General features: G+C 41.6%; 1 protein-coding gene and 1 long non-coding RNA gene across 3 annotated transcripts in view; both read left to right on the top strand.

Moving 5' to 3' along the window:
• The window catches only part of A2ML1 (alpha-2-macroglobulin like 1), a 36087-nt gene extending 33420 nt beyond the window's left edge, over positions 1–2667 (top strand). For both annotated transcript variants that reach the window (XM_070410721.1, XM_070410720.1), the window contains exons 34-36: positions 450–552; positions 1791–1832; positions 2240–2667. In XM_070410721.1, the coding sequence (XP_070266822.1) occupies positions 450–552; positions 1791–1831 (144 nt within the window). In that variant the 3' untranslated portion in view covers position 1832; positions 2240–2667. The remainder of the gene's footprint in view (positions 1–449; positions 553–1790; positions 1833–2239) is intronic.
• A 5604-nt stretch (positions 2668–8271) lies between these two features.
• Positions 8272–12024, top strand: LOC139007361 (uncharacterized). Its single transcript, XR_011470844.1, has 3 exons — positions 8272–8344; positions 10989–11010; positions 11941–12024. It is a non-coding gene; the product is annotated as an uncharacterized lncRNA (long non-coding RNA).
• Positions 12025–15805: the final 3781 nt, after the last annotated feature.

The raw sequence follows: 15805 nt of genomic DNA, 5'->3' as shown, positions 1-15805 counted from the left end.
AAGAAGGGAGGGAGGGAGGGAGGGAGGGAGGGAGGGAGGGAGGGAGGGAGGAAGGAAGGAAGGAAGGAAGGAAGGAAGGAAAGAAGGAAGAAAGAAAGAAAGAAAGAAAGAAGAAAGAAAGAATAAAGAAACAACAACAGTAGGGAGAGCTGTTGGAGAAATGTCTGTTTCTTTGGCCACTTCAGTTAATTTAGTGGAGGAGTCATGGATTAAAGTAGACCGAGGATGGAGGGAACCATTTTACAGAAGGGCCAGGAAGCTGTAAGATCCTGAGAAGAAAGAGCCAGACAGTCAGCAGGAGGCAGTACCTTTCAGCCTGGCGTAGGTCAGAAGGGACAGATAGAAGAGTTTCAGAAAATCTGTGTGAAGAAGAAAATCTTTTAAGCTCCACATCACATAGATTATTTCCATTTTAATTTTAATGTAACATGGTGTCCATCTTCCCGTAGCTCAATAAGAAGACTCAGACCTATACCTTCACCATCAGCCAAGGTGTGTTGGTCACCAACCTGAAACCAGCAACGATCAGAGTCTATGATTACTACCTACCAGGTGAGGGCTGAGCTTCACCTGCATCTCCCAACAGAATTCTCCTCATTCTTTAAAATATCTTTCCTGCCCTGGCTGGTGTGGCTCAATTGGTTGGAGAACAAACGGTTTCCAAGTCAGGCACAAGCCCGGGTTGCAGGTTCAATCCCAGTTGGGGTGTGTGCGGGAGGTAGCCAATCATTTTCTCTCTTGCACCATGATTTTTTTTCTCTCTCTTCTCTCCCTTCCTCTTCCTATAAAATGAATAAAAACATATCCTCAGGTGAGAATTTTAAAAAATACTAATAGAATAAAATATCTCTTCTGATTTTACAAATATTCCTTCCCAAGGCAAGTATCATATAATTATACTAAAGCAGTGGTTCTCAACCTTCTGGCCCTTTAAATACAGTTCCTCATGTTGTGACCCAACCATAAAATTGTTTTCGTTGCTACTTCATAACTGTAATGTTGCTACTGTTATGAATCGTAATGTAAATATCTGATATGCAGGATGGTCTTAGGTGACCCTGTGAAAGGGTCGTTCGACCACCAAAGGGGTCGCAACCCACAGGTTGAGAACCGCTGTACTAAAGGACCGGTGCACGGATTCATGCACCAGTGGGGTCCCTCGGCCTGGCCTGCAGGGATTGGTCCGAAACCGGCTCTCCAACATCCCCTGAGGGATCCTGGATTGTGAGAGGGCACAGGCCAGGCCAAGGGTCCCCACCGGTGCATGATCAGGGCTGGGGAGGGACGGCGGGAGGGCTCCAGGGTGTGTCCGGCCCATCTCGCCCAGTCCCGATTCTGGTCAGCCAGACCCAGCAGCAAGCTAACCTACCGGTCGGAGGGTCTGTCCCCTGGTGGTCAGTGTGCATAATAGCAACTGGTCGGACAGTGGGAAGGACACTTAGCATATTAGCCTTTTATATAGATAAATTATCTGATCTCTTAAGATACTTTAATTTAATTATATGCCATTTAAAAAAGTCTTTGGCATTAGAGATATTTTGTAGGATGTGGTCAACAGACCAAAAGAAAAATGTGGACCATTGTTCTCTAATGGCTAACTGTTAATATTCTTGCTGTGATTAATAATTTACCATAAGAGTGCAAATATTAGTGTTTGGAACTTTCCTGTAATTCTGAATATAACCTGTAGGGATCCTTTGAGAAGGGCTAAAACAATAGCTTTTATGAAATATTTTCTTTGTAATGTGTGAAGCCTGCAATGTAATAAAATATGTCATTTCATTTCACAGATGAACAAGCAATAATTCAGTATTCTGATCCCTGTGAATGAGGTAAGCCCGGAAGAGAGAAGAATGGGTTTTGGGGTAGTGTGGAAATATTCAGAAGTTAAGGGGACCTTCTTCTGGGTTACTGTTATTGTCTTTTGGAAGCTTATTTTTGATAGAAAGTGGGCTTTTCTTTTTTGTCCTAAACTCTTGAAGAGGGAGTAATAATCTCCATAGTTCACATCATAGAAAGTTAATAATGCCATTTGTATGAGGGGTTCTATGTGATTTTTAAAAAAACAACATGTTTTTATCTGATTGAAAATGAATGAATTTTTCTAATTATGTTTACATTATATATTTTTGTGCATTTGTGAGGTTTTTCTTCTTTTCAAATAGGGAAAAGCTCCTTTATAACTGTAAAGACTTTCTGAATAACACGTTCTTCCATTTTTGTTTTTGTTTCCCCCTAGGATAGAAGTTGGGAAGAAACTGCATCAATCCTCTGTGACATTATTGGACAGCATTCTTCTGCCTCCTAAAGCAGAACTCATTCCATCAGATAATTTGATTTCTCTGATTGTCTAGTGAGTGGGTAACAGATGAGCCCGCCTGGAGCTCAGCTACTTCTGACTACTTCACAGATACTTAGATACCAAAATAAAGGGTTGGGGGAGAAGGGCTAGGAATGGTCACATGAAGTAGCAATCACAGAGGAAAGATTGCTGGGGGAGATGTGGTTTAGCCATTTAGGGGACGCTCCAGAGAGGAGAGGGTGGTAGAGAGTGATACAGGGAGGATAAGGATGTCTTCCTAGAGGTGAAATCTAAGGGAAGATGTAATTTAGGGCTTTGGGAGTAGACTAAATAAATAAATAAATCTTCTTTTCTTGAAAAGAAAATCTGTGTACTTGTCTCTGTGAATATTTCTGTGGATACCAAAACTCACATTTTGGTTTCTTTTTTAAACCTTTTGACCAGGCCAGTGTGGCTCAGTGGTTGAGCATTGACCTATAAACCAGGGGGTCACAGTTCGATTGCCCATTAGGGCACATGCCTGGATTGCAGGCTTAATCCCCAGTTGAGGGGGTGTGCCAGAGGCAGCCAATCAATGATTCTCTCTCATCATTGTTGTTTCTATCTCTCTCTCCCTTTCCCTTCCTCTCTGAAATCAATCTATATATATAAAAAGCCAGCGAATGGAGCACTGTAACGACCAGAATGAACGGTTGCTATGACACCCACTTCGGCAAGCAAACTGGCCCAATCTGGGTGGGGCTGACCAGCCAACCTCCCGTGGCCCTGCTCCCAATTGGCCTCTCCCACCCCATCAAGGGTGGGAAAGCTGCTCAACCACCCATATAGCCCTTCCCCCTGGCTGGTCCCACCCCCGATTGCTGGTCCTACCCCAGTTGGGGGTGGGGCCCACCAGCCAATAGCCCACGGCCCCTCCCCTTGGCCCTGATTGAGCCCTGATCAGTGCCGGGCCAGCCAGACCCCAACTATGCACAAATTCATGCGCTGGACCTCTAGTAAAAATATATTTCAAAAAACTATAACCAAATCCTTTTGACCCACACTTCTCAAAGGATCATGTTAAAGATTCAGGGAGGAGTCACAGTAGAGAATCCTAGTTAAGCAGCTGCATACAGTAGTGGCTGTCACTGTAGGGCATACAGTGATTGATATTTCTGCTTTTCCCCTGCATGACCCCCCAGTGCTAACGCACATGGGAAACCATCATTGTATAAGCTCTTCCTTGGTGCAATGGTTTTATTTTGGAAACAGGTTTGGAGGCAAAGGGATGGGGGAAATATGGGTGATATTTAAACAGAGAAGATTCTCTAAATAATTACACGCTTTACCCTAGATATCCACACTCTAATATTGCTCTTGAAGATAATACACTCTGAATGACAGAGTCAGGGAAAAGTAAGTCCATGATGTAGAGATATCTTCCTGTGCCCAGGCCCTCATAGACTATTCATTCCCTGTCTCCTCCACCCAAGACTCTGCCCAGGTCCTCCTAGGAGTTCCCAAAGTGAGAGGAGATGGGGGACATACCTAAGCAGGCCACCCCAAAGCTTGACTTACCCCTCAGTATTACAGAAAGGGAACAGAGATAACTCTAAAGAACACTTGGTATTATAGTACTTATAGTAAGTACTCAACACATACATTTACTTATGCCAGGTACTTTATCAGGCCTGGCAATGCAAAGATAAATAAAATGAGGTTTTTATCCTCAAGGAGCTCACAAACTGTGGAGGGCAAAAATAAACAAATTAAGTTAAAATGCAGTGTGCCAAAATATTGGGTGTCTCAAAATAATGTATATACATACTTTGACTAATTATAAAGGCAGTGTTTATGAAAATACATTATTTTAATAATGTATTAAAAAACAACAACAACAACAAAAAACTCCCAGGCTGCCTATATCGCCCTCAACACCCCTCGGGTCAGGGTTGGGAATCGGTGGAGGCCTCCAAGTGTCCGGGCAATCAATGTAGGGAATTTCCTCTAGCAGCTGGACCCAGTGACCCAGGGCTGGAGGGAGATCTGTACCCTCCCCTGCAGCCAAGAGAACCCTGGAAGACGCGGTCTGCCCATCACCGGATGAGCACACCCAATTGGCTAAGCACAGGGAAGCTCGTGGCCAATGGCCACTGCCACTTGCCCAGGGCCGGCCCGGGGCTCCAGCAAGACGCCTATGGCCACTGCCGCTGCACAGGCCCGAGGCTCAGGCAATGAGGCCCACATGAGGCTCAGGCAAGTCGCAGTAGCTGTGATGGCCGAGGCTCAGGCAGCCTTGAGGCTGGCAGTGGCAGCAGCAGAGGCATGATGGGGGCATTGCCTTCCCCTGACCTCCGGGTTGCCTCCCACAGAGGGAGGCTAGAGGCAGCAGCAGCAAGGGGGTGGTGGGGGTGGTGCCTTCCCCTGATTGGCTGGTCACCTCCTGCAGAGGCGACATCCCCTGAGGGCTCCCGGACTATGAGAAGGGGCAGGCGAGGCTGAGAGATGCCCCCCCCCCCCCGCCCAGTGCACAAATTTGGTGCAGAGGGCCTCTAATATGCAAATTGGTTGGGACAACATCACTGATAAGCAGGCTGTGTCCCCGCTCCCTACACCAGCCCAGAGGCATGAGGCTCGCATCCCTGCCCCTGGCAACAGACCCAGGATGTGAGGCTTATGTCCCCACCGCCTGCGCCAGCCAGGGGACTTGAGACTTGTGTCCCCAACCCCGGCAATGGGTCTAGGGATGTGAGGCTTGCATCCCTGCCCCCCTGTGCTGGCCTGGGGGTCCACAGGCACGTGGAGAGGCCCCTCTGCTGCGGGCTTAGCCGGGGGTCCATAGGTGTGCGGAGGGCCAAGGTTCTGCTGTGGCCTGGCTTGGGTTCTCTCTTTCTCTCTCTCTCTCTCTGTTCCTTTCTCTCTGTCAAATGAATACATTTTTTAAAATAAAAAAATAAAACTTATCTATCTCTATCTGGTTTGGTTCAGTGGATAGAGTGTTGGCCCATGGACTGAAGGGTCCCAGGTTCGATTCCAATCAAGGGTACATACCTTAGTTGAAGGCTCTTCCCCGGCCCAGGGCCCTGGTCAGGGCTCGTGCAGGAGGCAACCAATCAATGTGTTTCTCTCACATCGATGTTTCTCTCTGTCTTTCCTTCTCTTTTCCACTCTCCCAAAAAAACCAATGGAGAAGTATCCTTGGGTGAGGATTAAGGAAAAACAAAAATAATAAATAAATAATAAAACTTATCTAGAAGGAGGGAGGATAGTTAATATGACACTAATTTTAGAAAGACATTTAAAAATATTATTTGGCATTTAGAAAGTATTTCATGAATATTACCTGTTATTGTGAGGCAAGATCCTGGGCATTTCTTTCCAGGAGTTAACATTTTCATTCCCATTTAGGTACTCTGCTCTGTCATTGAGGCCCTCCTGTCATCCCTTTCCCCAGTCCAGAGTGAGCTCAGATGGACGCAGCTTACACCTAGGCAAGGAATGACACATTTAGGTTAGAGAGGAGAGCACACAATGGTGTCTACTGCATTTTTTTTTTACGTGTTTAAATTTTGTTTTGTTTTATCATTTATGTTGGAATAGATAAGACATACCAATGTAAAGATTCAATGGTACAAAAGAACATCTTTCACATCTTTTCTTTCCATTTCCTCTTCAGAAGTAACTTCTATTAGTTTTGTGAAAACACTGCCCAAACACCCACTGGATAAAGCAGGGTTTATTCAAACCGTAGTGAGGGAGGACACTGCATTGAAGGAGCCTTGGTAATAATGTCTGGGAGGGGAGGACGAAGTCAGGATATTTATGAAGTTTTGGGGACTGGTTTAAGGGGGGGTGTCTTTCAGTGTAGGGGTTTGATTAAGACTGGGTGAGAATCATGGTTAAGTTTGTGGACATAGTAAGGTGAGGGTTTCGAAAAGTCTTAGAGAATAATCACTTGATAACTGTCTATTGAAAAGCTGAGCAGTTTGAAATAGTTTTTCTGGATGTTTCTGAAATGAACAATACAATTATTTGCAACTTTTATCTTCTGAGCAGGAGTTTCCAGGAATATTAAAGTCCTGTTGATGAAGACAGTGGAACAGTAAATGCAGCCTGTGTGGGTGTCGATGGTTCTCAGTTTCTTGTATGTGTTTTCAGAAATATCCTGTGCATATTCAATTTTACATGTGCAAATTTAAGAATCTTTTACCTTATAATGGTTGTTGTAGAAATCCAGAAAGTGAGTATGAGATATTCCTTAAATAATAGCTATCCAATAGCATTTGCTTCGCAGTTATATGCAATGTACTTTTTTTCAGAGCATGCATATTTTAATCATTTGCATTGAATAGAATTACTGTTTGAAGTATTCTACTACTATTTCCCCCCTCAGCAATTTATTTAACAGATTATGGTTTTGGCAAAACTACTGGGGCAATTCTTGGTTTCTTCTTTCCCATCATAAAGTGTAGTTACAGGGCGGTGTGGCAGGGGAGAGAAATATTATTCCACAGCACTGAACTAGAAAGGCAACTGGAGAGGCCTTCATGAAACATATTTGTTGGGCACCGACTGAATGCCAGGTACCATGCCAGGCACAAGATGAACATAACTATACTCTCTGCCCTTGAAGGGCTTGGAGCTTAGTGAGGAAGGTAAATACCGAATGTATAGCTATGAGTAGAATGAATATAGCAAAGGGCAGGGGTTATGGGAACCTAACCTAATCTCGGGGCTGAAGTCAGGATTCCTAGAAGTGATGCTTGCTCTGCAGGCTGAAGGATAAGCAGGAATGATATAGGGATAGCGGTGAGGTATGGGAGGACTGTTCCAGACAGAGCAAATAGCTTATACATCCTCTGGAAATTGAAGTTGTTTTCCTGTTTTCTGTGTCAGGCATTTGTTCTATGCATCTTGTGATAGTGCTTCTATTTTGAAGGGAAGTGTACACATAAAATTTCCCAGATCCAAGTCATCATCCTGAATACATAAGAATCTATCCTGTGACTAATGTCCCTCATCAGTGTAAGCCTTTCATGTTAGCGGTCTTAAGGAAGAGCCAACCCTGGACTATTTCTCAGTTTTCAGGAGATGCAATGAAGATCATTGTCTGAATCCTGGATAAAGTTCAAGAACTGCCCTCTATTGGCAGAAAAGAGAATTACAATTTTTAAAAATTAGAAGTTTGCCCAGCATGTATGGCTCAATGGTTGAGCGTTGACCCACATGCTTGAGTTGCAAACTTGATCCCCAGTAGAGGGTAGGTAGGAGGCAGCAGATCTATGTTTCTTTCTCATTGATGTTTCTCTCTCTCTTTCCTTTCTCTCTCTCTGAAAATCATTAAAAAATGTTTTTTTAAAAAAATAAAAGTTTCTTTAGAAATCACCTAGAAAGATCTCTTCAACTGAAAAAATTAGGAAACTGAGACCCAGAGTGCAGACTTCTTTATGATACTCAAGACAAGCAGCACAGGAAATCTGAGGGCTACAGAAACTGAACAGGTTACAAACTCACAGAAGATCTGATGGGCTGGTAGGTCTCCCCAACAATTAGCTATTTGCAAAGTGTGGGAAATAGAGATGATTTAAAATAAAGGATAAGGTATCCTCGGCACCTGGTTATCTACTTACTTATTTACTTTTTTAACCAGAAAAAAAAATGTTATTCGGGAGACATTCTAAACCAATGCCCAGAGGTCTTTTACCGAGGGGATGAGGAGTTTCTTTAATTAGGTCCCAATGTTGTTCCCTTGGAGGGACTCCCAGTTCATGTTCTCTGTGATTATGGCTGCCCCCTATGGGAGCTCTGTTTTTCCCTTTATCCTTCTTGGCCATGTCTGGAGATGGCTTTGGATTACTGAGCAGGTTTTATAACTTGGCTCGTTGCCTGCAGAAGATTAAGAATCCAGGAGTCATTTTTCAGTGACAATTTTCTTACCCCACATTCATGGTTTCAAAATTTAGTTAGCTTCTTATCTACTTTACTATTGCCGACACTATCCATGTGTCGGTAGATGCATTTATAATTCTTTCTTTCAAGACTTAACTCTTTCTCAACTTAACTGTGAGTACTTTAAACCTATTAAGCTTTGGTGGAGAACTAAATACTAAGCCATTTTTTTTTTTTTTCCTAACTGAAAGGATTTGCTGGGTAATACATTAATCCATGAGAGGTTTTAAAAACTAATATGACTACCATACTTTGATTTGATCTTTGCCATAAAACTAAGGTCTAGTTGGCCTGCCTTTATCAAAAGCTTTCCTATGGGAGTGAAGGCATGTGCTGGGGATTGGGAGCAGCCAGGGAGAGGTCAATGGGGGAAAAAGGAGACATATGTAATACTTTAAACCAGTGGTTCTCAACCTTCTGGCCCTTTGAATACAGTTCCTCATGTTGTGACCCAACCATAAAATTATTTTCGTTGCTACTTCATAACTGTAATGTTGCTACTGTTATGAATCGTAATGTAAATATCTGATATGCAGGATGGTCTTAGGCGACCCCTGTGAAAAGGTCGTTCGACAGCCAAAGGAGTCGTGACCCACAGGTTGAGAACCACTGCTTTAAACACTAAAGAATTAAAAAAAAAAAAAAAAGCTTTCCTATGAAGTTGCCTCTTCCAAGCTCATAAGTCTTCAAACTTATAGACTTGTTCTTGCCCCTACTATTCCTGATTGAAAACTGGCCAGTTCTTTGTTATGGTCATCTCTTGTAGTACCTTGTCAAATTCATTTAAATGAAGTAACCAATACATGCTACTGACATTCTATTTTCCAACTTCTAGAGCTAAAAGATCATTAGACAGCTGATCTGACTTTCAAGTTATTGTAGAAAAAATAAGAACATATCGTCCCAGACTTTTGGTTTCCACTAAATTTCTTCATCATCTGTTGACTGGTCCTTCAGCGAAAGTTACATATTTTAGGAATTTAATGGGAACAGCACCTTCGTTTTAGTACCAGAGTAAGGACTGGTTAGGTTGCCAAAATGAACAACCTCAAAACTTAGCCCTTAGCCGAAACCGGTTTGGCTCAGTGGATAGAGCTTCGGCCTGCGGACTGAAAGGTCCCAAGTTCGATTCCGGTCAAGGGCATGTACCGGGGTTGCGGGCACATCCCCAGGAGGAGATGTGCAGGAGGCAGCTGATTGATGTTTCTCTCTTATCGATGTTTCTAACTCTCTATCCCTCTCCCTTCCTCTCTGTAAAAAATCAATAAAATATATTTAAAAAAAACAAAAACAAAAACAAAACAAAAAACTTAGCCCTTAAAGTAAAAATATTTATTCCTCATTTACGTGTCCACTGAGGGTTGGATAGTGCCTATGTTCTTCATTCCAATAACCGAGGCGATTGAAGCTGCTATGGTGAATGTTGCTCTATATTGTGGCAGAAGGAAAGAGAGAACAAGGTTAATCCTGTGCACTGGCTCTTGAGGCTTCTGCCCAGAAGAGATGCAAATCATATCCACTCATATTTCACAAGCCACATGGCCATACATGACTTCAGGTGGGCAGGGAAGTTTAATCCTACCATATGCCTGGAAGGAGAAAAATCTGGAACTTTTGTGACCAATCTTAAAGACTTCCTCAATATGGTGAAAACAGTAAGAGATTTAGAATTTGATATTAGGGTTTTGACCCCTGTTCTTATATTTATGTTATCAACACAAGTCATTTTGCATATCGGTTTCGGTAACCTCATTTAAAAAATTGGAGAAAGTAGTCCTTAATTCAATGAATGCTTGAGAGGATTAAATAAGACATCACATGTAAAATTACTTAGCCCAATAAGTAATTTCCTTCTTTTCTTCCACTTACTGCCCAGAGATAATGTATCATATGGTTCTAATACTTTTAGTAAAGAAAAATTTGTATGTGTTGGTTGGCTGTTTCAACTTACATCAGTAATTTCCTTCTACCCTACCATTTTTGAGAACAGGGTCAATGTTTTAGAGTGCTTCTGTACCTCTTACACTGCCTCGCACAATGTCAAAAACATAATATGTATTAAAATTACATGTATTGATTATTTGCTCCTGAAAAGTGTCTTACTTCAGTGGGTTAACTCTTAAATAAAGTCTTCAATAAATTTTAATTTTCTCTCCTAGAACTTTTGTTTCATAGCTTTTTCCAATTAATTATTTTATTTTATAATTACAATATTATGGTGACACAAATGATCTTACACTTATTCACAGTTAAAAAACTGAAATTAGGGGAGCTTTTGTGGATTCATTTTACATTTAACCTTTTAATGAACCTCAGAAGCCTACAACCTAAGAAACCACTGACATGCTTTTCCCATGGTTGCCAAGGGATAAGGAGGGTCAATCAGTGGGGAAGGTGTTACTTATCTACAGTGGTTCTTCTGTGGATCTGGCTCCTCCGTAAGGCCTTCCAGGAAACCAATCAGAGACAGAGTTTGAATACAGGCTCACTAATAACCCCCCAAACCTAGAAGAGACACTGTAATGATGACCTCTCAGGATCAATGGGAAATTAAATGGATAACAAGTAAAAGTCATCTAGCATAGTTAATTAATGTAAATATCTGTTGAAGTTGTCATTTGGCCAGTTTGATCAAGAGATAAGATTCTTAAAGATTGTCCCTCTGATTCCTTCATATTCTGATCAAATCCTACTTCAAACATTATTTTTCTCTTTTTCTTTTTTCTTTTTTCCTCTCCTTCTCCCTTTTGCTGACCAGATGGGGACATGGGCATTCTTGAGTAAGTATAATCTTCTTATAGAGCTCTTACCACCATCTGCTTGCACTGTAGTTGTTAATATCAACAATCAATTATATTGAATGCTTTCCAAGGACAATCAATGGACTAAATGAATTCTGTGTAGCATTCACTGAATTCTCATAACAACCCTGAAAAGGTAGGTAGGCCCTTCATTTTACAGATAAGAAGAATGAGATTTACAGAAGTTATGTTACTTGCCCATGACCATGTAAATGGCAGAATTAGTAAGTAAGTAGTATAGTCAGGATCCAAAACCAGATCTCAAAGTTTGTGCTGTTGGTCACATGAAACAATATATACACTTGACTTTGTTTTCTAATTATATTAAGTTACTTGAAAGGAGTGAACATTTTTTTCATTTTATTGATTTTTAAATTTTTTTAGAGAGACAAATGTGGGTGGTGGTGGGGGAGAGAGAGAACATGGACTGGCTGCCTACGGTACACACCCCGACCAGGAATCAAACCTAAAACCCAGGAATGTGCCCTGACCTGGAATTGAACCCACTACCTTTTGGTGTACAGAAAAATGCTCCAACTGAACCACACCAGCCAGGGCAGGAGTGAATATTTTCGTTTATCTTAGTATGCTTACAAAACCTAGCACAATACCTTGAACAAAGGGAATAATTAAATCATGGGCGACATTTACTAATTCTCGAAAGGGTGTTATGTTTGTGCAGAGAATAATAGATTCTGGTATATGGATTTAGGTTTTCTGAGTGGTACATTTGAAGGGTATCAGAATATGCTACTCAAAACGTGCCACATTGGCATAAAGATCATATTGAGCTGAAGGCAACTGAGAAACAGCAGATGCAAGAAAAGCTCTCTACCGCCCCCTGTCTGCCTAAAATCAGGGCATGAATGTCCCTTTGTAAAGGTGTCCCCCTTCCCCTCGCCGTACCAGGAAGAAGAGAACAACTGATTCTCGGGAGACAATAAGGGGAAGATGGCACTTAAATGGGTCTGCACAAATAAACCTCCCTAAGGTAATTCTTCTTTTGTTTCCCCCATATATTTACCTTCTCACAATTTACTGCACCTAGAAGCCCAATAAATTTGTGGGAAAGTGCTTTTCTTTGTCTTAGCTCTTTCCCACAAATTTATTGCCCTTGTGAAATGATAATATAAGCTCCCAGGCCTAACTGCTTTTTGGAATATTTGGTTTTTTTCCCCCCCATGTGCATACAAAATAAAAACGTTCCTCCTATTAATCTTTTTGTCAGCCCAATTTGCAGGGCCTAGCTATAGAACCTAAGAGGGGAGAGGAAAGATTACTTTTTCCTCTCCTACATACTCAGAGCTAAGAAATCAGACTATTTTTGTGACACTCAGACAGTGAAATAATCACCTTTAGCAGGACTACAGAGCCATTAGGTCCAGAAGCCATTTCCTGCCTGGGATCAATGTTGCTGCTTTCTCTACTTGAGTCATCATTATACCTTGTTCCCAAGACAAACATGAGCGACACGCTGGCCATTCATGTGATCTTACAGTTGATACTTCAAAAATCTAAACTTGTCGTCATCTATATACATGTCAAGTTTGAATGTATTGGGGAAATGGTTGAATTATATAGTGTAGAATTACTAATGCTGAGCACACCTATATAGACCCTGGGGCAATACTCTCAAACTTCACACTAATACTCTTTTAATTTTTAAAAGTATTTTTTATAGTACATATTTTTATTGATTTCAGAGAGGAAGGATGAGGGAGAGAGAGAGAGAAACATCAATGATGAAAGAGAATCACTGATAGGCTGCCTCCTGCACGCCCCCTACTGGGGATGGAGCCCACAACCAGGGCATGTGCCCTTGACCAAAATTGAATCCAGGACCCTTCAGTCTGCAGGCTGATGCTCTATCCACTGAGCCAAACTGGCTACGGCCCCACTAATACTCTTGATGCCGGAATCCATTTGGGCTTACTTTTTCTATTTAGTAATTTTGGTTTATGTGCAGAAACCTCATTCATAGTCAATAATATACTATTCTCAACCTAGCTAGCATTTTGTAAACATATAATGTTGGTCCAAGAAAAACAAAAGCTCAGCATAAATTTATTACAACAAACAAAACTATCACATGTGTGTATTCTATTAATAATACCTCATCTTTCTATGGGAAGTATAGCTTATCTTCCTCTAGCAAGTGTCCATAGGAGATGCGTTTTATGTGGGTGGAGGTGAGAGGATTGGTGGTAGTGTGTATAAAGGATTAGAAAGGCAGAGAAGGACAGAAAAAATTTAAAAGATGAAAAAAAATTAAAGATGAAAAATAGCCCTGGCTGCTGTGGCTCAGTTGGTTGAGCATCATCCTATGCACCAAAAGGTTCCTATTTTGATTCCCAGTCCGGGCATATGCCCAGGTTGTGACTTCCATCCCCAGTCGGGAGGCAACCGATCGATGTTTCTCTCACTTCAATGTTTCTCTCTCTTTAAAAATCAATAAAAATATTTTAAAAAATCTTAAAAGATGAAAAAAGACTATAAAATTACAAGGCATAGGTTAGGAAGTCTTCTAAAACAGGTTTTAAACTATTCAGCTGCCACAGCATGTTCGAGAAATATTATTTTTACATGCCATCCCTACCCTGCCTGACTCATCTCTATAAGGGGCCTAGGATTATAGCTAATTCTGGCTGCCAGTATTAATTTACTCACTTAAGAAAATATAGGAGTACAACCTCAATGGTTAGCAATTTTGTAATAGTTATCCTATATAATAAAAGCCTAATATACTAAGTGTCTGACCATTCATTTGACCATTTGACCAGTCGCTATGATGTGCACTGACCACCAAGGCGCAGATGCTCTGACCGATAGGTTAGCTTGCTGCTGGGGTCTGGCTGATTGGGACTGGGCTGGACACGTCCTGGAGCCCTCCTGTGGTCCCTCCCCAGCCTGTGGGGATTGGGTCGAAACTGGCAGTTCAACTTCCCCTGGGGGGTCCTGAATTGTGAGAGGGCACAGGCCAGGCCGAGGGACCCAACTGGTGCACAAATTCATGCACTGGGCCTCTAGTTGATATATAAAACACACATGCCATTACCTAACAATTGCACTTTAAGATTCTATTTTACCGTTGTGCTTACGTCTATGTCTACTGATACATGCTTAAGGATACCATGATTAGAAAATACTACAAATAACAAAAATGTCCATCAACGTATCTATATTATATAATAACAAAATGTCCATTTGATATATCAACACAAGGGAATACTATGCAATTGTTTTAAAAATATGGCAATGGTACACATTCTCTTATAGAATGATCTCTTAGGTTTATTCTTAGGCTAACAACCTTGGAGGCATGTGTGAGCGCGGATGCGCATGCATGTGTGTGTGTGTGTGTGTGTGTGTGTGTGTGTGTTTCTTTTTTCTCACATCCCACATCCATTATGTCAGTGAATCCTGTGGACTCTAGCTTCAAAATTTTTCTAGCATATGGGTTACCATTCTCAGTCTCCACTGTTACCACTCTTCTCCATTGCAAATGCCTTCTAACTGGTCTACCAGCTTCTAGCCTCACCTCTCATGCCCGTTCTTAACACAGCAGTCAGAGGGCTCCTGTGAAAAATGGAAATCAGATAATATTATTCCTCTACTTACATTCTTCCAATATTTCTCAAACTAAAAGCCAAAGTCAGTTTTTAAATAATCACTATCTGCTTTCTCCCTCTCTCATCCTCTCCTCCCTGGCACTTGTTTACAACTCTGACCTCAATCTCCAACTCCTGTCTTCCTATCTCACTTTGGTCCAGACACAATGTGCTTGCTGTTCCTATAGGGGAGGAAAAAGTTTTTCTCGACCCTCTTAGGATCCCTGGCTGGGTCTGAAAATTAAACTGACAAAGACAGATTAACCGAAGGAAATCATACAAATGTATTCAATATAATTTTGATGAGACTTGGGAGCTTTTATAAGGAAAGAAAGGCCTGAAGAAATAGCTAAACCTAAGTATATTTACACTAGGTTTGATGAAGAGTAGACAGTTGAGGAGAATATGATAGTTCAGAGAGTATGAGGTAAGTACAGGGGGAACTTAGTAAGGCCTGTTTGTTCAGATTCTTCTCAGCATCCCTTTGATGTCAGAGATAAGCATGTTCCTCTTTTCCAGATATATGGAGGGCACATCTCACATGAGGGCTTATGATATGTTTCAAGGGAAAATGGTGGGGAAAAGGTCACCCTGATCTTCCTCTTTCTACTGTTCTCTAAAACCCATTTATCTTAAAAATACCCACCATGCCAAGGAATCATATTTTGGAGTAGTGTGTCTTGAACTTCATTGTTCCTCTAACACAGTGGCACATGATCCCTCTGCCTGGAGCAAATGTATCTGTGAAGTCTTCCCTGACAACCTTATTTAAATTCTAAGCCTCATTTACCAACTCTCCCAACCCCTTTCCATTTAAAAAATTTCCTCAATTGCACTTATCTAACATTCTATAAATTTTAGATTTACTTATGATCCCCCCCCCCCCCCCCACACACACACTAAAATACAAACTCCATGGGATAAGAATTTTTGTCCAGTCCTAACCGGTTTGGCTCAGTGGTAGAGCATCAGCCTGCAGACTGAAGGGTCCCAGGTTCGATTCCGGTCAAGGGCATGTACCTTGGTTGTGGGCACATCCCCAGTTGGGGGTGTGCAGGAGGCAGATGATCGATGTTTCTGATTCTCTATCCCTCTCCCTTCCTCTCTGTAAAAATCAATAAAGTATATTTTTAAAAACATTTTGTCCATATTGTCTATTGATGGAC

This window comes from Myotis yumanensis, unplaced genomic scaffold, assembly GCF_028538775.1.
Source record: "Myotis yumanensis isolate MYYU_CA2020_CCGP unplaced genomic scaffold, mMyoYum1.0.hap1 SCAF_3, whole genome shotgun sequence".
NCBI lineage: Eukaryota > Metazoa > Chordata > Mammalia > Chiroptera > Vespertilionidae > Myotis > Myotis yumanensis.
The sequence above is the reverse complement of the archived record's forward strand: the minus strand, read 5'-3'. Positions and strand labels throughout refer to the sequence as shown.